We start from the raw sequence: 26,670 nt of genomic DNA, 5'->3' as shown, positions 1-26,670 counted from the left end.
TAAATGATCTGAGTTGTGCCTCCAGACTGAAGTGGTACGGAAGTGATAAAACAAGAAAACATCTCAGATTAGAACAGTCCTTTTTATTTATTTGCATCTTTATGCAATTCTATATCTAAAAAGCAAAAAAAAAAAAAAAATCTGTTTTTTAAACTTCACACTGAGCTAAGAGGGATGAAATGCAACCGCTGTCTTAGTAAAAACCTCAGATACATTTAGGGGTTGCTATACAAAATGTTCTAAGGGCAAAAATGCTCCATCTCACCTCCTCATATCAACAGTTATACTGTAAAAACTATGCTAGAGAGAGGCAAACCTGCAGCTCCTCCAAGGGAGTTTTCAGTTGAATCTGCTCTAAAATTTAAAAATCCTGTTTCTTAAATATACAAGAGACTCCAGAATGTCTCTGAACCAAAGCATATTATATATTGCAGATAAATAACACATTTCAGATTAATATCAGCATTTAATCAGTAACTCCAGAAAATCTGAGTCTAGTTTCAACTTGCTTTTAAGTTCTGTGAACAAGGGGTCAGAGTGATTCAGACAAGCTTTACTATAAAAAAACTAACTGCAAAAAAGCAACAGAAAAACACAGCTAAGAAACACGTTACGTAATCCCAAAGGTAAAATCCTGGCTTTTTTTTTTTTTTTTTTTAACTGAACCGTTTACAAAGCATTGATATCTTTGTATGTAACGTGTAGTTTTCCAAGCTCAGCTATCCAGAGGAAAGTGTTGCTAATGCTCCCTGCCAAAGGCAAGGAGACAGCCTGCTGCACGCCAGATTACTTTGGACTGCTGCAAGCTGTGACATCACTGTGTTAAAGTTTGGTTTCAGCCAGCCCTCCCCTCTACTGTTTGCGGTCAGGGGGAGGCCCTCAGTGTGTCTATTGCTGGTGGATCCCTCGTATTTGTGGGAGGGGGAAAAGGGCTTATCCAACCAGAACTTGTCTACAGTACTTGCTGCGTGCCTGGTGATTTTTTTTCTTCCAGGATGTAAATCCACCACAAAGGAACTGAAGTTCAAATAAGGGTGCTTTAGTCTTGCATGAAACGATGGATTCAAAACTTTAGAACTGAAATGCTGGAGTTTCCTTTCATCAACCACCGCAGCCCATTGTACCTCTCTGCCTATAGCATGGGAATGTATGGCTTCCATTTAGCAGCTGAGCTGTGTCTTCTTCTATAAAGAGACTTGAATCAATGAGGAAAGCAGGACTCTCTTACAACATCTAGGTATTTACTTTTCCAATTACATTATTACATGTATAAATCTCCCAAGCAGCAAAGTCGAGGTTGCAGTCACAGAAGAGACGTATTTTTGATACAGCCAGCTAAATGAAATGTTGGGATTCCTGTGGATGAGCTGTTCAGCAAACCTTTGATGAAAAGCACATTAGGACTGAAGAAAGAAGCCAAAGGAAACGGTAAGAATGTTGCCATAATACAGCTGGTTTACATTTAAGATATACAGATGTTTTCACATTGATTACATTGTTACCAGCAGACAGAGTGGCTGATTTAAAAAGCCAGGCTTTCATTTACTGCTTTGCTTTGTTATGAAAGTTATTACAATCTTTGTAATACAAGTTTAATCAGGAAATGCATAATGTCTATTAAATGAGCAAACATATGCAACTGGTACAAAGGTGGCCTTGTATAATACCATAGGGGCTGTAGCCACTGATTTTTCTTATGTTTTACTTCAAATATAAAAAATGGATATTCGGTAAAACTATTTTTGATACATTTTATAGAGTCAGACAATCCAGGACTTCTTGCTTAGCAATGAACTCTGAGAACATGAAGCTAACTTTACTCTCCTTTACTCTGTATTACTTTGTCTTCTTCTGAAAGTGGCAATATATATGTGAAATAACTGTATGCTTTCCAGCAATTTTTTGACAATAATTCTGTCATTTATGCCTGCTTTTTGAAAAAAAAAAGCTGCTGTATTAAAGTCAGGAATCATGTATTCACTCTCTCCTATATTTAAGTCAGATAAAACAGATAAAAATGTTTCAGAAAGTAACAACAGATTCTGTAAAACGTCCTGCTTAACCGAGCCTTCACTTCAAAAGCAGAAAGTAGAATTTGTATGCACTTTCTTGTAAGTGTAATATATACCACCTTTATCAATTAAATACAAATATTTTTACAAGGAAAATAAAAGTCAAAATTATTCTGATCTAAACTCTCTGGCAGGTCTTTATCACATACTAGTAACAGGCTGAAAGACAGAGAGCTAGCTTGTTATATGCTTTTCAGCAGAGATTGGAGTATGTGGAAAATAAGGTGAGGCCAGTGTTAAGGGAAGTAAGAGCAAATGCAGTGCTCTCTTTCAATGGCTACACCTCCCAATCTGTGACAGCTCACTTCAATGAGGCACAAAGAATAACCTATTAAATGATGCTGCCTCCTAAATTTCTTAGTGATCCACAAAAGAAAAGCATTTTTTTTCACTTAAATGAGCTGTTTTCTTTTTGGAGGATAGAAGGCACAGGACATGTAATCCTTTGAAGTTTCTTGAAACAATTCCTACTATTTCAAAACAAGAGTTCTTCAAGAACTAATTAAAAACTCTCACTGCAGCACTTCATTAGTCATCCATTCCCCCAGCAAAAACACTGATATTTTAAGAATGAAATAGTGTTTTGGGAGTTACCGGCAACTTGAGGGAAGCAGAAAAAGCTGAACTTAAAATGTATTACAACATATTTATCTGAAGTAGTTCATTTCAGCCAAAAGCTTAGCATGCTTTACATGGGAATTTAATAATTAATGGCACAAAACACAAAGCAGTTCTCCCCAGCAATGTGTAAGTTTGGTGTTTGCAGTTTTTCTAGTTTGTCAATACATCATCTTTTCTGTAATTAAACTGTACTCTACAAATTTCAGAATTTTTGTTCCATGTGAACTTTTTTCCATTTTCTTTAAAGAAAAACTGAAATAAGCTAACATGCTCTGTAATTAAAAAACCCTAATATTCCAGAAAGATGATTTGTTTGATACATAGGAATCCCCTAGAAAAGAAAAGGAAAAGAAAAGAAAAGAAAAAAGAAAAGAAAAGAAAAAGAAAAAGTTCACTCGATCAGAAGTCCAAATCAATTAATCTTTCTACTCTTGGAAAGCACAGACAAAAATATCACACTAGCTGTGACAGAGATAAAGGACAATGAGATTTTGCTATCATAGCTTCACACCATTATACAAAAGAATTACTGGAAAAGGGGGACGTAATGTTTAGGAATCTGGACAACTTTGAGAAAAATACAGAAAATGTGTTGTGAAATACAGATCTAATTTTTTTACCTGGTATTTGGAAAGGGCAAATGATTGCAAGGATTTCTGTAGTCACTGACTACCAAATTTTGCAGAAACAGGAATTAAGATGATTCTTCTTAAATAAATATGAGTTGGCACCCTAGTTCTATTAGCTTTTACAATCCAATTAATGGGTAAAATGTCTGCTTACTGCAATCTAAAACAATGCCACCTCAGTGTGATAGATGGGAAAAGCTTAGAAGATTTTACAAAGACATCCACTGCAGCTTTGCTGCCTCTTCTCCAGAAAGGCCCAGGTAACAAAGCTGTTATCACAGTCTAGCATGTGAACACATGGTCATCGATATGGGCTTATTTTTTACAGGCATATATACCATCTCATCTAACATTAAGCCGTTCATGAATTTGCCTTCATTTGTGTGTGTACATGATTGTGAGAGCTTCACAAAGAGCTGCATAATGTGCTGTTCAGCTCAGGAGCCTTCCCACCCAAACCTAAGAATGTATCACTAACTCCACTGCAGTAAGAGCAGCCTATGGAAAGTGATTGGTTCACCTGCTGACTAAACTTTAGTCATTCAATGATTTGGTAATCTGCTGCAAAATTAATCCCCTGGCATCTACACAGCTCAGGATGCTGTTTTTCCCCCCTCTTTTGAAACAAATATTTTAAGAGAGTCATTACCAGAACATTATGTACTCTTCAGTAAGTGGTCATCTCCTCCTGCTTGTCACCTTATCTTTAGATGTTAACATCTATCTGGAATATTTCTGGAGTGCCAAGTTAGTAATTAAGTTATGTGCACTCAACTTAAAAGCCTTGCATCTAAGGATGGACTCTAGACTGAAAACCTTTTTAAGACAGCAAAGGGTGAGAATAAGCTGGGAGCACTTGATCGTATGTTACCAGAAAGATGAGCATATTGCAGTTATATAAATAAAACCACATTATAGGGATGAAGAGAGAGAAATGGGCAATAATAAAAAGTAACAGTTTGGGACAGGATCTTCCCAATGCAATTATAGTCCAGGTATTGTGTTTTGCTTGAAAAAATAGAAAATTATCTCCCTTGAATGCTCCAACCATGCAAACTGGGAATCCTATTTTGTTCTACCCAGCTGCTCACTCAAGAGGTCCTGCTCAAGTGCAAACACTCACTTAAAGATCATCTCTTTTTTTAAGATTTATCAAAACTCCAGCATAAAAAGCTGCCTCCTCAACTCATAACCCAACTTCCAAATTCTTTTTAACACTTAGTGAGATGAAATGCTGGTTCCTTCATTCCTGAATTGGAAATTTATTCTCAGCTCTGGGCATTAAGCTGTTAATGTCAAGCAGATTTACTTAGCCAGGCTCTCTGATGTAGTTATTGTATTGCAATCTATAACGTCACCAAAAGTTACTGGAAATCCCTTTGTGTAGTATCTTGACTTAAAGAAAGAAAATCGCTGTCCCTGTAAAAGCAGCCCCCCTGGGGTAGATACAGCATGATATATCACTCAAAGCAGCATTTATGCAGCCCAGTGCATGAGGCTTTCATACCAACTTGTCTCTGGTTTCATAACCATACACTGCATGTTAAAAAAAAAAGAGCAGCAGAAAATAAGTCAGCTACCCCTACCTACCGGCACATTTTAGGCTCACTGCCTACAGCAGTATCCCTATGAAAGTGAAGATGGATTGGTCTCCCTTGGTATGAAAACTATGGCTGATTCATTACACACAGTACTGCCTCAGTTGAAGTTTTCTAGACAATAGTTATATCAACTCATTATTTTCCTTTTGCATTGCTCTGAAGACTCACAGCAGACAGTAATTAATTTAAATCTTAAAATGTTTTCCCACTTGCATGATTGAAAATGATTTGTGACTCTTATCCTATTAAATAGTATAACAGGAGTCAGTGATAGCCACAATCCATCCTTCCTGTGGTCTCTGCTGTTTTCTAAAGACACTGAAATTTAAACTGTGGTGCAAAGACCAGAGTTAGATTCCATAAAAATGTTTCATGAAATTCTATTCCCTCATTGTCTCAAAGTTTAAATGGCACAAAAATCTTTTCATATTAGATATGTTCCATCTACAGTAACAATAATAAAATCTCAAAACTTTTGTTTTTCTTCTCGGAAGTGCATTACAAATACTAACTAATTAATGCCACTAACTATTTGATCTATATGATGCACTCCACTGTACTGTGGGGTTATAAATATGGTAGCTTTCACAAAATCTCGATGCCTTAGAGAGCACATACAGTGATGAAAAGGAAAAAAGGAAAAAAATCTGTGAAGTAATTCAATATGATCACCTGTATGTATATTTTGTAAAAATGAGAAATTTAATTCTGAGGGGCATTATCATAACCACCTGCTATACAAAGGAACAGTTTAAGTACAAGATATGCCTTATTCCTGTAAGTAATGTCTAAGAAAATACACCAGAGAATGTCAGCTTCAACACATCTTTTTATGATAAACTGAGCGACAAAACATGGAACGTTTGTAAGCTGGGACACAGGTATGCATGAAACTTTGCTTAGAAAAATATTACAACCTCATTACCCTAAGGTTATGACAAAATTCATGCGGTGAAATACCTAGTTAATTTCAGATAGTAAAATACTCAAGTCTTGTGGAATCTCATTTGTGTGTTTTAAAATATTCAAAGTAATCAAAGCAATATATTTTGACTGAGCTAGAAAGGTCCTACAGATATGCCCTACAGTGCAAACAGGACAATATGGCCTACATGCAACTAGTAAGTTCAAAGAAAATACCTTTTATTTGCTTTTCCTTTTCAGGGACAGGGAGAAAAAAACTGAAAAACATATAGTATCTTTTTCTGAAGGCTTGTTTTTTCATCATTCATCAGATGAAATGAATATTCTTCAGTTGTTTCCCCTGAGGTGCAATTAGCTTAACAAACAATGAAGGAACAAACATAAACCAATTCATTATTAACTACTGCAAACCACCTACAGAGTTACATTAAGGCTTGGTCTACACTTAAAGTTTTGTCTGCATAACTATGGAGGATAGGAGAATACCAACACAGCTTTGCTGGCAAAGGCCTTAACGTAAATAAAATTACAGTTTCAAAAAAAAAAAAAATCCTTTGCTGGTATTCTTTATTCCATTTTGGGGAACTGGGGTCAGGTCTAATGGCACAGGAGCTCCTCCCATGGTTCAAGCTGTTTGCAGAGGAGTTCACATTTGTGTGGGACAGGACATATTGTCTGACCAGGTGTGTTTGGAAGCAGTTATGGCAATTCACACTGACACTGTGGGCAATGCCTGCCTTTAAATATCATAGCTTTGCATAATAGGGGACTTTAGGTTCATGGACTTAGGAAACAAGGACAGCACTTAAAAGTTCCTGGCTTTCAAAGGCAGAATCATTTTAGTTTAAGAAACCACAGAGGACGGTGCAGCAGGAAATAAGATGCTCAAGAAGCAGAAGGGCCCTTGTTTTTGTGACCAGGGCTAGAATACAGGTAAAATGTCTAGATGGGGTGGCCAGATACCAGAGGGGAATTTCATATCTGTGAGCCACCCATGTCCTGGGTCAAGTGGTGTCCAACCCTTGCGACTCAAAACAATGACTGACCGAAGGAAACATGTTGGACTTGGCAAGTGGGGGGTTGGCCAAGATGCAGCTCTAGTTATGGGGAAAGGGGCAACAGCTAATGCAAATACTTGGCAGGAATCCAAAGAGTTGAGCTGGAACATATGGCCCCTGGAGATGCAATAAATGCAAAATCTCACAACAAACCTAGATAAAAGGTGAGTCTCTTGTACATAAATAAAATACAATGTTTGCTTACACAAATAATTTGAGGTACTGACGACTGAAGTGTCTTAACCTTCCCTAGGCCTGTTTAGACAGCATGTGCTCATTTGTCCCATTTCCTGCTTCCTCCTCGCTGAGTACTTCCTCCTCTCCTACAGATTCATTGCACAAGGTTTGTTCAGGCAGACATCTTGTTTAGAAAGCTGTTTTCATCCACTCCAAGTCATTTGACTTATGTAACCTCTCTCACAGTGGTAACAAAAGCCAGTAATCGTCACTCATTCCTCACAGTTATTCACGTACAATTTTCACTGAAGAAGTACAGTCAGCAACAGTGAAGGAAAAAAAGTGATCTGTGGACAGCCCACAGAGAAAAGCGTGTAATTTGTAAAACAAGTGTCCAATTGCTGAATAGTAGGTACAATGAAGGAACATGAAATATATTTAAGGATGTGCCCTGAGGGAAGGCACAAGAGACACAGTTTGGGTCTTCTTGTGTTAAGATGAAGACAATGTACTGAATTTCCTTTGCTCCCCTACAATTCTCTAAAACAGAGAAAAGAATTATTATTGGAGAATATCAACAAACTCTTAGAATTTGCTTCAGCCTGAAAAAGGAATATTTACCCCAACTTCTGTAGTCAATTAAAGTCATGAGGCAAGAGGGACACAAGGGAACTCTGCAGAAAAAATGAGTTTCCTTTCATGGGTCACAATAAATAGAGTTTGCGAGGAAAGAAGGCCTGCAATTCACATATGGAAATAAAAGCCTTTTTTACACCTACCATGCTGGAGACATTTGCAAGAATAGTTCATCTGTGTGGAAATACGAGTCCTGGAAAACTGCCAGGGTCACTAAGTGTGACCTGCTGTGCAAATGCTGGTTATGCAAGTTAAAGCTGTCTGGGGTCATTTTAATTTATGTTCCCAATTTTTCTAGGATTTCAAATAACTTTGCTTTAAAGAATACATGGAACTTGTTTGCAGCAGCCAGTTCTTTTCTCCTTTGGGCACACTGAACCCCAAACTTGTCTCTGACAAGTTGTCAAGATTCCTGCCAAACACACATGGAACAATCCCTTGCTATTTACGAAAAATAAGAGCGAGTGTCATTCAAATTCCACTAAAATTTGAGAACTGTCAGGTATAAACACCTTTCAAATGGATCGACAAGGATCACAGCTGCTGACATGTGCTTGAATCACTACTGAAACTTACTAAACAAATCTGAGAATCTGTCAGCTCTTTGGGTTATATCAGAGCAATGTTAATGACTGACTGAACAGTCGCTCAGAATACCTGGATATAAGCACACGCACAGACTCAGAGATAAAAACAACTGCACCACAGACTATGAGCAACCCCTTACAGGAAATGACCTTCTGGAAAACATGAAAAGTAAATGTTATAAATCAGGGCAAATAAATTTTCTTAAGTTGCAGCTCACAAAACTAATTTCATCAGATGCTGTGATGTGATGCACCTGATGAAGTGAGCTGCGGCCCATGAAGGCTTGTACTGTATATACATCTACTTTGGTTACTTTATACGGTGCAAATCTACCCTGCCTTCTACTTGGCTTCAGGCTAACACAATTAACTACGTCTCTGCTCAGTTCTAGTGCCAGGGACCCAAGAGCACCCAGGAGCAAGAAGCCTTGCTTGTCCCCTACAGTCCAAAATGGTACCTTCTTACTGTAGATAAAATGTTTAGAGTAGGCATGCTTAACCAGATGTGGCCCATGGAGTCATGGCATACGGCCTGAAAAACTCTCAAGGGGTCAGGAAATTTGGCAGCAGGGAAGCAGTGGCAATTAATACTGCCACCCTGCTCCACTGACAACCCCCAAGCCCCATCGCAGGTTGGGCCGAGTCAAACCTCATTCCCCCCACAGATTTGGGTTGGGGCCAGGCCACATGCCCCTCCCTCACGCACAGCTGGTTGGGTCCTGCCATGACTGCCTTGGGTGCCAGATTGGGACCACTGGTCAGATCCAGCCTGCAGATATACTGGGCACTACTGGCCCACCAGCCTAAAAGCTTGAGCACCACTGGTTTAGAGATTTTAACTACCAAGTCTTTAGTGAATATGTACAAGCTATAACTCTGGCAATAGAACAGACTGCAGCAACGATCATGGTATTGCACGCCTGTCCATAGCTGGGAAGATCCTCACTCGCATTCTCTTCAGAAGATCCACTGCCCTTGCTGGGGTGATTCTCCCCGAGTCCCAGCATGCTGTCAGACCACTCAGAGGTACAACAGATTTGTTGCTACACAGCTGCAGATGAGCCATAAGCAACACAGATCTTTACATGGCCTTCACTGACCTGAATAAAGCCTTTGATTCAATCAACAGAGACGCCCTATGGAAGACCCTGATGAGATTTGGACGCCTGACAACATTGGTTACCATTATCAGATTTTTCAGTGTGACATGACAGCAACTGTCCAAAGTAATGGCTTGGAAATAGACCAACTCACTATTAGAAACAAGTCAAGCAAGGATGTGTAATTGCACTAACACTCTTTCAGCTATACCACAGCTATTTCACATCTCATTGCTGATAGACTCCATCTGGAGTCAGCATCCAGTATTGCATGGATGAAAATCCCTTTAACTTCAACTGGTTACATTCCAAATCCAGAAAAACCAACATCTTCATTACTATATTCAATATGCCGATGACAGTGTTGCATGTGCCCACACAACTGAACGCTCCAGGTCACTCTTGATTGCTTCTCTGAAGCATATGAAATGCTTAGATTCACTTTATGAAGCTAAGATACTTTAACAACTCACCCCAAACCAACCAGTTGCTCCTCCACGTATTACAATTAGAGAGCAATCCTTGGAGTACACTGAGCATTTCCCCTAGCTGGGAAGCCACCTTTCCCAAAAAGTAAACATAGGGTGCGTCTACACATTGCCATATGGCAACACTGCTATAGAGTTGTGCTTTAGTACGTCCTTCTGGAAGTACTAAAGCACAGTGCACAGTTAGATTTTGCTGCTATGTTGTCAAAGCAGCACACTATCCTGGGGGAGTGCATCACTACAGCGACGTATCTGGAGATTACATGTAGACTCACGTGATCACTACGTCACCACAGCATGCTGTGCAGTGATGTAGCACATTGTTATGTCGCTGTAGGGCGACATGTAGATGTGCCCATAGATGACAATATTTAACACTGGATAAAATCTACCAGGCTGTCTTTGGATGTCTCTGAAATCATGCCTTCAGTGATCATGACATTTGGATCCAAACTTCTCATTTACCAGGCTGTTGTCATCCATACCCTACTGTATGGGTGTGAAACTTGGATGACATAACAAACAGCTGAAACATTATCATCAGCAACGACTTCAGAAAATCCTCCATATTAATCCAAAAGACAGAAGAATGAACGCTAGCATTCTGGCTCAAGCGACACCACTGGCATTGAAGCCATATCTATATGGCACTAGCTCTGTTGGGCAGGACTGAGCCAATGAACCATCCCCAATGGTACTATGATGTATGACAAGGCACTGATCTTTCAGGGGAAACCTGCCTCACTATGGGAGGGAGAAACAAAAGACAAAGGAAAGAGCTGTGACCCAACACCACTACTCCTTTTTCCTGCAACTATCTATGGTGTCTGTAGTCAAATATGTGGATCTCCAATCAGCCTCCTTAGTCATCCATGGCCTCATCAATGACTTCCTTATGTACTGGAAGAATGCCCTCACTGTACCAAGGGACTGCTGATGACTACTTGGCCAAATTACTGAAAACAAGAGCCACATCACTCTGACAGAAGGCCCGAGGTACTCCAGAACAAGGGGAAGAACTCTGTAGGACAAACCCAGCAGGTCCAAAAGGCTAGATGAATGATGTGGGGCTGGCTTGCAGGCCAAATCAGGCCCATAGACCAGCCTTGCACTCTGGACCCAGTGCAGACCCTACCACAAACACCACAGGGAATGGCAGAGGTTCATGTCCTGAAGGATCAAATCAGGCTTCCTGAGGAACAGGTCCTTTTACAACATGAAAATCAAATCTGGCCCCATAACAGTCATTTTATTTTCCAACTGTTACTACACCCTTGCTTACAAATTTAATGATTTCAGTATAGTAAATCTGCCCCCGAGATGGATTGTTTTTGTCATCCAAGTTATGAATCATTACCTTGTGTGAAATGCTTTATATATATAAGAAAACATAACCACAATGACATATTGGTAAAGAAAGGAAATCAAACCAGGCATTACATACTGAACAAACTTCACGTTGTATTATTCTCATGTAAAACAAACTACCCATATGCACATATACTTAAATGCAACATGATCTCTCAGTACTTTCCAAGGTTTTCGTTGTTCTTTAGGCCTCAAAATATTAGCTAAAATACCAAAGTCAGAATAAAAAAAATGTATGTGGTAAAAAAGACTACAGACTTTTTGTCTCTATATGCCTATTAGAAGTCATATAGTCCTTTTAAATTCATCACAGGGAGTTACTATTAGCACACAGTGAGGCAAGAATCATTCAGAGAGACCAAGAAAAAAAATCCTAATTTCATCAGAAAGAAGCCAATTATCAGCTACGTCCTCACATGAGAATAATACTAGTTCATGAAAATGAAGTCACGCCTGGGCCTATGGAATACACAGTGCAGGTCATTTGCTACAAGGATTTCCAATTAAGATCACTATTCTTCCTTAGAACACAAAGAAAAAAACAACCTAGAAATATCATAGAAGCATCTTGATTTCTCATGCATTAAGGGCAAACCAGTTTTCATAGAGATTCCCTAGGAACAAAGAAAATAAAAAGCACAAACTGCCATACTGTAAATAAGGTGACTTAGCCTATAGATGACAATGCATTTGTGGCACACATTTTATCCATCTGTAGCCCTAAAATACTGAGTTGTAAATTATTATAAAATCATAATAAATAATTAAAGATATAAGAACTTTTATATGATTCCAAAAACATTATGGACTATGGAGATCTTTTTCTCTTTCACCATTAGAGAGAGACACAACATGATAAATGTTCAGAAAAATATGTTATTCAGCAACAAAACACTGTTACAGATTTTCAGTATTAAAGAGCCAACTGGTTGCACAGTTGAAACTGGAATAGCCTGAGGAAAGTCTATTCGTCCGAGTGATCCCCATGCACCAGGCTGACAGGCTGCTGGCTACGAGCATTTGGCAGTTGAGGTGATCGCATTCTATCAAGTACAAGAGGGATCCATTTTGGTTAGCTTGATGCTTTGAAGATTAAAATCAAATAACCCCCAAATGGTATCACTAGTGTAAAGGTGAAATATTAATAGGTCAAACTGATGTAAAAGGGCAAATATTAATGGGTAGGACTCTTGAAAACAAATAAGTTAGTACCTATTGTTAAGTCAGACTGCTATTAGAAGAAGCACAAAACGAACATCGCTGTCCTTGTGAGACTCGCAACAAACATATCAGATGAAAAGAAATTCAAGTTACTCTGACTTGTAAAGTCACCAGTCAAAAATGTTCAAGTTTAATGTACACAATGTTTAGAGGTCCAATTTTCTAATTAATAAATGTGTGAAAGATAAGTAATTGTGTAGAAATGTCTCTGTGGTTCAAAACAGTTGTGGTTCAAAAACTGTGGTTTCAATTTATCCAAAACTTTCTAGTTTGAGGTCTAAGGCCACTAATTAAGGTAAAATAACATGTAGTGGCCATACTGTGTCAAAGTTGCACCTCATGCAATTCCGAGAGTTCTGCGTCACTTCTAGTATTGTTAATCAAGTTTCTGCTCAGAGCTTGTAAATGCAGATCCTGGGTATTGTTGGTTATACTTGGAGGGTTACTTCTACTGTAGCATGTATTTAGGTATTTTTTTTAGTTTACTTTTGATGTATGTGCCAGTTGCTTACCTTTTTCATGGTATTATTTCTTTTTATTACTTACTGTTTGTTTATTTTTAAACAGATTTTTTAAAAGGGCCTTTACAAAAGAAAAATATCCAAAAAAAAATAAAGGATCATGAAGGCAACAAGACTGACCTGGTTAATCTTAATTGCTATCATGGGAGCCACCGCAAGCAAGCCACAGGAATTTGAAGACAACGATGAGGGCACAGAGCAAGAATTCATTTACATGAATAGGTATAAGCGGTCTGCTGATACACAGGACAAATGCACTTATACCTTTATTGTACCTCAGCAGAGAGTGACAGGTGCCATTTGTGTTAATTCAAAGGAGCCTGAGGTTCTACTTGAAAACAGGGTGAATAAACAAGAATTAGAATTACTTAACAATGAACTTCTAAAGCAAAAGAGGCAAATAGAGACTCTTCAGCAACTGGTGGAGGTGGATGGTGGGATAGTAAATGAGGTTAAACTCTTAAGAAAAGAGAGTCGAAACATGAACTCTCGGGTCACACAACTTTATATGCAGCTACTGCATGAAATTATCCGCAAACGAGACAATGCATTAGAACTTTCCCAACTTGAGAATAAGATACTGAATCAAACTGCTGATATGTTGCAGCTTGCAAACAAATACAAAGACTTAGAGCACAAATACCAACACTTGATGACAATTGCCAATAATCAGTCTATAATTATTGCACAGCTGGAAGAACACTGTCAAAGAATGCCATCCATAAAGCCAATACCCCAGCCTCCCCCCCCACCAAACAGAGTGTATCAACCTCCCACTTACAACCGTATCATTAACCAAATATCTACCAATGAGATTCAGAGTGATCAGAATTTAAAGGCTCTACCACCAACTCTACCAACCATGCCACCAGTTACAAGTAGTCCAACTTCAACTGATAAACCATCTGGTAAGTCATTATGGGAATCACTGGATTATATCTATTCTAATATACAGTGATTAACAGTGTAATTTCTAGGGGGATAAAGGGGGGCTGGGGTGGAATGGACACTAAGGCATAAGGTTGACAGCCCTGAGGTTGCAAATTTGGGGTCATAGCAGAAGCGCTTATGGTATGAGCCTGTCAGATTTCTGCAAATTCTGCTAAATACTGTCATGCAAGCATATGAAAAAGGAAGGTAAGAGCACATTATTTTATTAAACAATAATGCAAGCAGAGGATGTGAATTGGTTAGAGCTCACCCTGAGATTAATAATATTCAGAATATTGGGCCAGTCTACTGAGAGAATTCACAGGGGAAGTATCAGTCCTTTTGTTAGGGGTTTATACCTTCTGTTACTGGCTTTGCAATTTGGGACTAAGACTGGACCTGCAGCTCCTCTGCAAAGTGCAGGTAGTGCCAGCAGCTAAGAATGCTTTAACATTTGTGTTTGGAGATGGGACGAAAACATGTTATGAGTCACACCTCTTCACTTGGATCACATTACCACCACTGTACCCACATTAAGACCATTCAACAACTTCAGCTCTTGTTGTAGCCCATTTGTAAGGCTGCTTCTCATGAAGCACAGTGCTTTGTTCTCTGAGAGTTCCACTACCTCCCAGTTTGTTTTGGGTTCAATGTCAGGTATTAATTTCACTGCAAAAACTTTCTGGCTTTGACTTCTAACTCACCTTGTCATAGCCTGAATTCACTGATCTTTGGGGTCAAGCTGCATCTTATTCACTCCCCAGGCTTTTTCCAGGGAGATGATGAACAGAGAAAGACAAGCATCTGGGTGGGAGAGTTTTGTGAGGGAGTAGGTATGATTTGGGATTATTATGTTTCTTAGATGTTAGGAAAGGGTGGCTGTACTCTAAAAAATCAAAGTCCATCATCTAACAAGTAGTAATGACCATGTTGCTATTTGACACTCTGGTCATATGGGGCCAGATTCAAAGCCCATTAAAACAAACAAACAAACAAAAAAATCGCTGGTAAGACTCCCACTAATTCAGATAGACTTCTGATCCAGCCATTCACTCAGAAGGTTGGTGCCCGAGATGAAAAAACACCACTTTCCTGTCCCTCTTGGGTTACTACTACCCTAGGAATGTAAAACAGGAAGAAGTGACTTCACTTCAAACAGCATTTGATGGTTGTTTCAATTTTTCCATTATTAACTTCTTATTTCCATGCATTTCAGTGGCTTCAGGCTAAAACATGATGTACAAAGTATTAACCTGGGAGCAATTAAAAAATGAAAACAAGAACAGCCAAAACACTGTGTTCAACTTATAGTAATGGTCCACTTATAGTAATGGGTAAAAGTCAGTTTCTGAAACACTGGCCTCTGGCTGTTTCTTGAAATGTTACATATACTACAGTTCCTAAGATGAAAATAAACTGGATTGGGACCACCTCCATTAACTCCTGAGTGCCTAGACTCTTTATTTTTAGTCACAGTTATTAAGTGACATACTCTTTTTACTAATACAAATAATACTAACAAAGTAATCCCAGGTGGTGTCCTTCAGACCTACATTCTGCACATGCATGAGAGAGCAAAGGTGCTAAAACCTACAGCTGTAAAACATCACACCAGGTTTAGTTTGCACTTGTGTTAATTTGTATTTGCTGCAATCATTGACCTCTTTAGGAACTTCACCCAACATTACTCCCAGAAATGGGTTAATTATTGTAAGCCTGAGGCTCAGGACCAGTGATGCTTAACCTTCTGGCCCTGTGGGCTGTACAGGTAGCACAGGGCTGGTTTGGAAGCTGGATCCCACGGGAGACATTGGTCCATGGGCCAGATAAAACATGGGTTTGGTGCATGGGGGTCAGTCAGCCTGCAGATGTGATCTGGTGTGCAAGACTCCCCATGGGTCTGGACCTTTGATGGCAGGGGAGCAGTGGTGCTGGAAGCTGTGGCAACCAACACTGCCAGTCCAGACTGTGACCAGTTTTGGATAAGCAGAGCTCTCCTTGTGTGAACGGTACATTTCTGGGTCTGTGTTTGTAAGCTGTGTATGTTCTTTGGTGATGAACAGCAACCACAGGAAGACAAACTCATACACAACAGCTCTGATCCCTTTTAACCAGATCCCCACTCAGTCATCAGATGTAAAATGGCATCTGTGTGAAAACATGACCCCACGCTCCTTATGACTGACCAGTAACACTGGTTCAGCTTTAAACTGTAGCTCTGCCACAAGGCCTGAGTAACCCTAAGTAAGAAGTAGTAAAAATCTCCACTGTCTCCAGGAGCAGGTAGCAATTAGGTGTTTATATCCACCTGTTGTCTCTTGACTGACACTTGGATTGTAAGTTTGTAGGGCAAGGCCCGTCTTGTTCTGTGCTTGCAGAGCATGCAGAACATGGTAATACCAATAAACAAACAGTAACAGATTTGGCTCAGAGCACAGTCCCCAGTTCCCTCCTACACTGTGAAGTAAAGGAACCTACGTCAACTCCAACCTTTGGACCAGTGGTTTCCACTGGCAGGCTGGCTCAGCTGTGCTGTCTAGCAAGTGTGTAGGAGGAGTGTGAGGGGCTCACTGCCACCCCTATTCTCATTCCCATCTGCTCCCATTCCACCATCACTGTGGGAGGAAGCAGAACAGCTCTACAGAGCTCTCCCCCAAGCTCATGTCTTGTACCTGCATGACAGGCAGGAGTACAGGAGGCAAAAGGGTCCTGACATGTCCCTTAGGGTGTTCTGGGAATCCTGCAATAATTCTGATTCCCTCTATGCGTGACAGGAGCAAGAATGCATGCACTGCTGAGCACATATGCGTTACAAGCATAGCAAAAAGATCAATCCCTAAGTCAGCCAAGTGTTCCCAGAGAGTTACACTTTCAGCTTTCATTTTCAGAAACAACCAGTGATTTGTGTGTGCCCAAGATGATCCATCTAAAAGGGACCTGGTTTTCAGAGATGGGTAGTTAAATATTTTACCAAAAATAAGAGGCTTATTTGGGTGTCTGAAACCTGGCAGTCAAGAACTACAATATGCCATGAGCACAGGAGGTGCACACTTTTATTCCCAGCATTTTGTGGAGGGTCTTTTCAAACCCTCTGAGATCATCAGGTACTCTCCAAATTAACTGGCAACACAAGGAGACCCACATTTCTTTTAGGAAATAATTAGGCCAGATGACACAGTGGCTTTGGGCAGATGTTTCATTCTAAAACCCACTTCTAACAACGTATTGCTACACAGCAGATGTTCTTGCAATGTGCCCACAAATGCATAAACCTAATGGCTATGCACCTACTTAATCAAAAAAACATGGCTCCAATTCAATGGGAAAAACGAAAATTGTTTTATTATGTGCATAACTGTCAGTGCTGGAAAAAGGTCTTATTAAAAAAGTAAGTCTTGCATTTGGACTGCAAAAATCATGGTCACGTTTAAGCGAAGACTTCTTTCATGAAGTACCCCATAGCCAGGTTTCTGTGTCCCATATACCTATGATTCCAGTCCATCTTCTCAATTTCTTTTGCGTCACTGTGCATAAACGTGGTTGAGAGATTGATATTCATTAAATATTACAGTGATACAACCAGGAAGAGAGAAAAAAAGAAGACCTGGTAATTAAGTAAACTAGTCAACAAGGAACAGTTTTCGTTTACAGTGCCAAGAAAAACCTAAAGGAATCAGCAGCATTTCCAGAAAGGGTGCAGTGGCGTAACTGCATCCCACTTTCTGACCACGTGGCAGGAACGGCAGCTGGGTGCTGAGTTTGACAATCAGTGCCATTATGATCTGTTGCCATCAGAAGCAGTTCCAGGATTTTGCAAAGTAGGGTGCAGAAGCAGCAACCGGTGCTGCAGGGGTGGCTGTTCTGCCCCGCTCTCAGCCTCCTTCTGGGCATGAAATTTAATGTTTCCCATATCTAGCCATTTTACATAATACTTTTATCTATCTTTCTCCTGATAAGCCTACTGGCATTTGTTATTCCGCTTTGCCAATACTTCTTTCATTTCTGGCACATACTTTCAACATACAAAGGAAGAATATTTGTCTAGAAAAACAGAATTAAAAGGATCTATTTCACAGATGTGAGGAGCAGAGAAAACATGTTATATTAAATGATGGAAACAATGAATTAGCAGGCATAAATCAAAGTACCAGAACTACATGGTGTTATCAAAATAATAACAATGATACATACCTTGTATACCAATTCACAAAATTCAACACTGTCTAGCTTGGCAAAGAATCTACCAGAGCAACCTCCTGGAAATCTGCTTGCTGTGCAACTGCCTACTTATGTATTCTACCAACAGTCCATGCAAGTTCTGTAAGAGAATCTTGCAATGGAGTTTCAGGTAGTAAAAGTGAGTAAACAGGATGAAAAAATAAAGAAACAGAGAACTGTGACAAATGACTACAGGGAGGATTTAAACAACATACCATTTCCAAAATTATTTCTACTGTTGTGCTGTGTGACAAAAGGATTAAAGACTATGAAGCAGAATTAGTGAATAGTTAACTCTATTTCTTGGTTACAAGTATAAGAATAAGATACTCTTGCCCAGCAGAAACCATTTTTGTGGCACAAGAAAAGTTGCATGTTCTGAAATATAGATTTTGAGATTCCAGATTCTCTCATTTATCAGGGAAATGAAAGAGGTTTGTAATGAATTATCTTATTGCTGAAGATGACACAAACCAGTTGTGCCAAGACTTCGCTACAGTTGAAATAAATTAGTAGGCATAATTAAAGTCACCATGAATTAGAAACTTCTGAGCTGTGTCCATATATGCTGGCAGGGCTTGTTAGTTCTAGGTGGAAAGAACACTGCCAATGTGATGCAGGCATTTAGAAGAAAGGGCAGTACAAATCTATAGTTCCACATCCTTTAATTTCGTTGTCTTTTTTAATTTACATGATGTACAAGTTTAATTTCTGGGAAAGCAATTTCTACTTAGCACAACTTTCCTTTCCAAGCAAGACACAGGAAGTGAAATAGCACTAGAGGACTACTTCTATCCACATTTACACAACATGCCTTCCCAACTAAAAATCAATATTCCATCAATTGAATCCACTTTTCACTTTTAGCCAAGACTCCAAATTGAAGCAAAATAGCTCATCATCATATTAATTTATTATATTGTAGTAGGATAAATTAATTTTTAGTACAATTGCACTTTTTCAAAAATAGTTAAGTAATGTGACGTAAGAGTCTAATTTAATGTCAACGTTACTTTGTAAGGCATGTTTACACTCCCTCTAGGTAAGGTCATATCAAACAGTCCACATCGGCTGTATGATAGTCTACTACTCTAGGTTCCCTTTGTTTTTTGGTTTGGTTTTTTTTTTTTTTTTTTTAGAAAAAAATTATACTTAAATAAATCCAAATATTTTCTTTCAGATCTTAAACCTCCTGGCTTTTGGATAGTCATTTTCTTACCAAATGACCAAGCAAAATCATAGCTTCATGTATGCCATTTCAGAAAAGTAGCATAACTTTCCAACATTGCCAAAATAGTAAACACTGACTAAACTCTGTCTCTAATCAAACTATGATTTTCCAGAAATTTGAGAAGTTCATGGTAAGCAAGCACACACTAAAATGTAACAACACCAGAGAACATCTCTCTGGCCATTTTATACTAAAAAGTCTATAGCTCAAAATCTATTTGAATTATAAGAACAATTCATATTCAGCATCATTCCATTTGGCATAGCACCTTTCATCATTCATAAAAACATCCAGCTTCTACAATCTACAAACAAGCAAGACTGTTCAGACCATATATATATAAAAACCCTCTCTTCTTTGCTCCATGTGACAGTATTGTGACTGACAGGCAGCTGTATCAACTTTAGTCAAAATTAATATGAGAGATTTTAACATAGGAATGTGAGGAGTATCAGAGAAAACACTCCAAGCAACTCTTGATTCTATCTGCATTGTGTTTTATATCATTGATTTTGATCATGCTTATCTGTGTGAAAATGGATGCAAATGCAAATATTGTTTACATTACAAGACTGGTGGGATGGGGACTGACTTTTGGTGACAAGTTTGTTCAGTTAGTAACCAAAGCCCCCCACATGTTGCCACAATACAAGTACATAATAAAAGTACTACTCTGATACTCTTTTAAAACATTCTGCTAATAGTATTTGAAAATGTTGGCATAATGAATACATTATGCCAACATGAGACCAAAAATGCAACCTGGGTATTCCCCGCCCCCACATTCATAAAGGCTAAAACATGATTTCTATATACAAAGAATGTGCCGAAATTAAAAAAAAAAAAAGATATAAATAGACTTGACTTGGGTACTATATTAAATTTACCAGGAAAGGTTTGGGTTATGTTTCAATAGATACATCATAGTCTGTTTTTAGCTCCCATCATATTTTAGGGGAATGAAAAGCGATGGCTGTATAACAAACAGCACTAGCAGAATGCACTGTAAAAATGTTATGTAGATATGTTGAAAAAAAATTGGTTAGCTCCATCATACAATAAGCCACTTCTAGAAAAAAAGAACGTGTAGATGTTGCTGTAAAACTGTACAAGTATCTTTGGAGTTCAATAATTTGAGTTACATGAATTTTATACTGCACAAATTAGGGTCACATGCTTTGGTTCATACATTTGCCAAAATGGTCATATTTTACCATAATGCAATATATGGGAACCGCCCTGACACTTTTGCCATCTGGTTCTTCGTGAAAATAAGATGTATTAGTTTTATTATTCTGCTTTGGTTCTGAGGAGAGCAACTAGTAATTATGAACATAAAATAGAACGACCGATTTTCTCCTTAATTTTCATCTATGCTTCCTTCCTTTTCATTGCCAATCATAAATGACAGCAGTTGGATAAAACTACTTCTCAGCCCACTGGATATGCAACAAATGTACATCAATGTGAAGTTATATACAGAATGAGACAACTCTCTGTAAACCAGTGAGGACCAAACCTGGAGGCACTAAGCCAAATGCTGCCATATTATTTTATTTACCATTTTACTTTCCTGTTCACCTATATAAAAACATGACTATTTCAATTCTCTCATTTTACTTCTGGCCAAAGCAATGAGGTGCTTACATAAATTGCCAGAGGAGCTCTTCCCATGGGCATACCGTGAATCTACAGTGCTGCAGACTAAGCATTACAAACAACAAATCAGCTGAAGGACTGAACCCATTCTAGGAGGCAGAGGAACGTAACAGGTAGCAAAGTCTTTGGGGGTCTAAAACAAGTAGTACTATTTACTCTGTCCATTAGGTAAAAATGGTAATACTCAGTAAAAGCTTCAGACCTTCCCAAATGAAAGTGTGCAAGCAAGCCTTCCTCCCCACTCCTGCTCGTGTGAATTTCTTAAAAGTCCTTTGCTAACGCCACAGTACGTTTCGGTTGTGACTGGTATCTTCACTTACCACACAGACCCCATTCCATGTTCACTTACTGAGCATCATTTAAAACAGCAACTGTCAATATATCAATACGTGCAACGATTTCCAGCATTAATTTTTAGACACTATTTAGCAGAAGTTCTCAGTGACTGCAGAGATGTAACTGTGAGAACACAGTCAGTCCCCTTCTCCAAACAAGTTTATTAAAAATATGCTCGCTTTGGATAAAACCCTTATTTTGTTACTGAACTGTACAAGAATGTGAAAAGGAAGTCTAGTAAATCCTCTATCACTATTTCATAAAACGATTAAAAGATGGAAAAAAGCTGTGCATTACAGCTCAGGCTCCCAACATGAACAATAAATAAGGCCATTTTGAAAGAGATCCAATCCTTTGAAGACAGATATTGAGACGATACATTCCATGCCAGCCCTCTGTGCTTCCAGCAAATTGGGAATGACAGTGTTTCTCTGAGTCTGAAGTGTGGAGCAGAACCCCTCTCCACATTAGTTAAGACAACACAAAATGAGAGTTGGTTTCTTGGGTGCTTGGCTAGTACAGGCAGTTCGTGCTTTTGTAAACTGACCAAAATTACAAGCCAGATCACAAGCACACAGGACAGCCCAGGCTCAACATACTGAAGAATACCTAGCAGAGTCAGATTTTTTACTGACAGGCTTCACATTTTTTTTCCACATAGAAGCCGAGTGTTTTCATATTAGAAAATTTTTCTTTGAAATGATTAAATTCTTTTCAAAAGGCTCAACTCTGCAGAAATTGATGCCTTACAGGCTCAACGAAATGCAAGACATAATCCTGTACTGACTCCCAGCAAATGGGTTGGCTTTATCTGTAATTTCTATGATAACAGAGACTTAAATCAGTTTATTTATCTATCTAACTCCCCCCTCCCAAGTGTATCATGCTACATATTTGAACCATCGTTTTAGCTTGCCTTCAGATGTCAGGTTGACTGTGCTAAATGCCTATGTTGGCATTGTGTTGCTGATTCTATTGTTAATAGCCATGCCAATGTTATTTTTGGCAGCTGCTCAGATGGAAACCCATAATCCAGAATAGAAGCCAAAGTCAACTTTACCATTTTGTTTTCTAAAGGAAAAGAGTATCTGTTTGTGGAAACTTAGGTCTGTTTTCTCTACAAAATATGATCAACACCGTACTTCAGTAATCCTTCAGTACCTTAAAACCCATCTGGACTACTTGAGCACTGACAATAGCTTGAGCGTTTTCTTGTGTCAGCTGATGTGGTAAGACTGGCAACAGAACAAAGCAGTTTATCTAGCATTTCCACCTACAATCTATGCCCTGAGTGAGTGGGTCCCAAATTCAGGAATGCCTGCAATATGCCTTTTGCAACACGCTTGCCTGTTTTCATGGGCTAACTTACAAAAGAGTTCTGTAAGAATATCAACAAAATACAGGACTCTAATATGTGGTAGGTAGACACTTTTTAATCACTCAAAGTGTTTTCTTTGACATGAGCTCAAATCCTGCATCAAGCACTATGTTATAGGAAAACCTTTCCACACAGGTTATTTTTTTCCTGCTGAAGTTTTTCCTGCTTTAACTTCTAGTCTCTTTTATATGTTCCACATATAGTTATGCTGTGATTACTCTCATGTTTTTATGGACTTTTAAAGTTAATTTAAAAGTACAGGAGAGGTTTTTACCCTGTATGCAAGTCCCAGTTTCATTTCTCTTCCCATTCTGAAAGTCACGTTTAAAAACCCCAGATGCAGCCAGCTGACATGGGAGCATGGACACTTGCGCTCCTGTGCCACTCCAGATGTTTTCAGAGAACTCAGCTTTGATGAGGCCTTGGGGTGCATGTGTGTACAGCCCAATATACCCGTTATGAATCTTTGGTTATTAAAGGCTGGATGCTAGCAAGGGCCAAGCAAATAAACTACAGGGAAATAGATATAAGACTTCCTGCTTCCCAAGTTGGAGTGGCGGACAGGAGGGTCTTTGGATCAAATTTGTAACAAAGCAGGGTTTCTCTACAGGACAGCATCAGAATGCGTCTTCTCTTGGCTGATCAGAGCTGGGACAGCCTAAGGTGGAGAGTACCCAGTACTTCGAGTTTATTTACTCCAACATTTCAAAATTAAATCAGCCTCGATAAACGTGGCTTGGTATAGATGCTTACTGGGACTTTTATTTTACCTTCCCAGAGGCAGAGTTTGCTTTTTGGTTTATAAATCACAAAACAGTGAACCCCAGCTATGCCTTGCGTGCTCCATCTCAGAGCATGAGTTTGCTAAAACAGAAAGGATTTTAGTGGATATTTCAAACACTGTGCGTTTAAGGGGGTTAAGCCTCCCTGACCCTGGGTGCAATAAGAAGGATCTTTCCCATAAGCAAACAGTCAGCTGTGATTTCCAGTGGTTTTACCTGGCTCCTCTGTCACTCTAAGGGTGAAGGTATATGTTACAGTTAGACCACATGAAGGACACTTTAAACGCAAGCATCTGTATATCAAAGCTTGTTAACTCATGCTAAGTGCCCTCTGAGTGCATCAGAATAAATAACCCGCATGTTTGTAACTACGTATCTTACAGGGATGGATGCAACTGTTCTAATTTCATGTCTTATATCACCTGAAAGCACCCAAGACTGATACATTAATGCATCGTATAAAAAGCATACATAACTTCCTTTGTCAGTAAATAAGTAAAAGGGCTTAAGAAGAGATGTTCCATTACTTTGTGACTGCAGTGTTTGTTCTGGAACAGGACCATGGAGAGACTGTCTGCAAGCTTTGGAAGATGGCCATGACACCAGCTCCATCTATTTGGTGAAACCTGAAAATACAAACCGACTTATGCAGGTGTGGTGTGACCAACGGCATGACCCCGGTGGTTGGACAGTCATTCAGAGGCGGCTCGATGGATCAGTTAACTTTTTCAGGAACTGGGAGACGTACAAGGTTAGGACATGCAAGACTAATTATTTCCTCTTCACAAAAACCTTCTTGAAAACAGTGACTTGAAAAGGAACTGTAGAGCCAGGCCATTAGCTTAGCAGGGGCGGGAAAAAAAGGGTTAGACTTCAACATCTAGTGAAGCAGGTACTTTTTATAAGGGATATACACACTTGTGTTATTAAAGCATTCTCCGAACAATTACTTTGAGGGAGCAGTAAGAGACTTCTGGGTCAGGTAATTCCAGGATTACTCACTGCACAGTCTTTTGCACCTTGAGAAGTTTGTAGCAGCTTCAACTGCAGGAACACGTGGGTGAAGTTGTGAGAAGGAGACTTGGAACTGGGCTTACTTTTTCAGATGTGGTCCACGAAGCCATTATGGGGATGCTACAATGATTCTATAGCAAAGGCTACATTGAGGTTTACATTTAAAACACATATACAATAGTAATCCATTTGTCTATTTCTTCACAGCAAGGATTCGGTAACATAGATGGAGAGTACTGGCTGGGTTTGGAAAATATTTATTGGCTAACAAACCAAGGCAACTATAAACTGCTTATAACAATGGAAGACTGGTCTGGTCGAAAAGTATTTGCTGAATATGCCAGTTTCCGACTGGAGCCAGAAAGTGAATATTACAAGTTGAGACTGGGCCGTTACAATGGCAATGCAGGCGATTCTTTCACTTGGCACAATGGGAAGCAGTTCACCACTCTGGACAGAGACCATGATGTATACACAGGTGAGAAGTGCTAAAGAAAGATGGCAGCTCATAAAATCCTGTAATAGTTAAAATCTTATGTATAATTTAATGACTTTCATGAACACTGACAGCATGACCAAACAGAAAGACTAGTTGACCTGTACTTGCAGGGATTCAGATGCAGAATAGAAGCTTATAAGAGGAAGGCTTCATCTGCTTTGCCTTTCACTACAAAAAATAACTAAATGTAAACATTTAATATATTTAAAAATGTGTAGACCAGAAGTCTGTTTTATTAAAGTTTAGCTAGTTTGTTTGCTGCAGCTGCAAGACTGTGCTTATCCTTGTACTGACCAGCAGTCTCTCTCCACAGGTAACTGTGCTCATTACCAGAAAGGAGGCTGGTGGTACAATGCCTGTGCTCACTCAAATCTTAATGGAGTCTGGTACCGGGGAGGACATTACCGCAGTCGATACCAAGATGGTGTTTATTGGGCTGAGTTCCGGGGGGGATCATACTCACTAAAAAAAGTTGTTATGATGATCAGACCTAACCCCAACACATTCCACTGATTTGTTTTTCCTTCTCCTAACTTGCCCTTTAAGACAAAACAATGAAATATCAGCAGTAGCTGCATGTGCTAGCTCGAATACAGGCGACCCTCGCCATTTGCGGGGGATACATTTTCGTATCCCCCATGAATGGTGAAATCCACGAACAAGGCACTGCGTTCATGAACGCCGTCTGTGTTCATGAACTCAGTGCCCCCGGCAGCTGGAGGGGCATGGCTCCTCTGGTGACGGCGGCAAGTGCAGAGCTCCCGAGGAGCTCCTTTAAGTGTATTTAAGAAGCAGGTTTGGCATTCACAAATGTTTGAAACCGCAAATGCCAAACTCACGAATAGTGAGGGTTTCCTGTACATCTTTTCAACTGCAAGGAATGTAAGATATTGTATATTTACTGATACAGTTTGAGGACTTGTATGTTGTATTTTCAAGAATCATTCCAGCAAAACACTACAGAACTTGCAGAACACCTCTCTTTGCGACAAAATTAATTTAGGTTCTTGCTTTTAGAATTGGCAGTTGAGATGGACTGTAGATAACCTTTGTTTTTTTATTTCCTGTAAATTAAGTTTTGATTATTAAAATACTGCCACAATAACTAAATATTTTTGTATGTTATATTATGTATAAATATTCTCAAATGCAGGAGATACTACAAACTGTACAGCAAGAGTTTTTATATTATTATTGGTAGGAATCATTTGACACGGGAAACTGCATCCCTTGAAACTAGATAGCTGGTACATGTACTGTAGAACATTAGTGTGAGTATTCCTAATTTAATCTTTGTTAACTGTTGTCATGAGTAAAGAGAGCAGTAGCGATTTCAGTTTGTGAGCAGGCACCCAAATAGTTACCACAGATCAAGGCAGTCTGCTACACTCACTCAAAACTGACCTTTCTTTCAAGGAAGGAAAATCAGTGTTGCTAAACAGAACTGCCAACTATACATGTATTTGGAAAGGTAAATGGATTTGTAATGGCTGTTGCACCTCTCAGCCAACACTAATAACTTTGTGTCACATAAAACAAAAGCCTCTGGGTGTTTATAGACATGTTTTGGGGAGAGGGGACACTTTAATTAGAGCGGTTCCAAGAGCTGTTCTAAATAAA

General features: G+C 39.2%; 2 protein-coding genes across 3 annotated transcripts in view; one reads left to right on the top strand and one right to left on the bottom strand.

Annotated features, from left to right (window-relative positions):
- The window catches only part of RALGPS1 (Ral GEF with PH domain and SH3 binding motif 1), a 210,599-nt gene that overhangs the window by 106,566 nt on the left and 77,363 nt on the right, over positions 1–26,670 (bottom strand). The window lies entirely within an intron of this gene.
- On the top strand, positions 158–25,750 carry ANGPTL2 (angiopoietin like 2). The gene is made up of 5 exons (XM_019541067.1): positions 158–1,428; positions 13,050–13,911; positions 24,095–24,288; positions 24,759–25,029; positions 25,364–25,750. The coding sequence occupies exons 2-5, from the start codon at positions 13,104–13,106 to the stop codon at positions 25,561–25,563; spliced, it is 1,473 nt and encodes a 490-aa protein (XP_019396612.1). The 5' UTR covers positions 158–1,428; positions 13,050–13,103; the 3' UTR covers positions 25,564–25,750.

The sequence above is a fragment of the Crocodylus porosus genome, unplaced genomic scaffold, assembly GCF_001723895.1.
Source record: "Crocodylus porosus isolate Cpor-Errol unplaced genomic scaffold, CroPor_comp1, whole genome shotgun sequence".
In the NCBI taxonomy this organism is placed as follows: Eukaryota; Metazoa; Chordata; order Crocodylia; family Crocodylidae; genus Crocodylus; species Crocodylus porosus.
The sequence above is the reverse complement of the archived record's forward strand: the minus strand, read 5'-3'. Positions and strand labels throughout refer to the sequence as shown.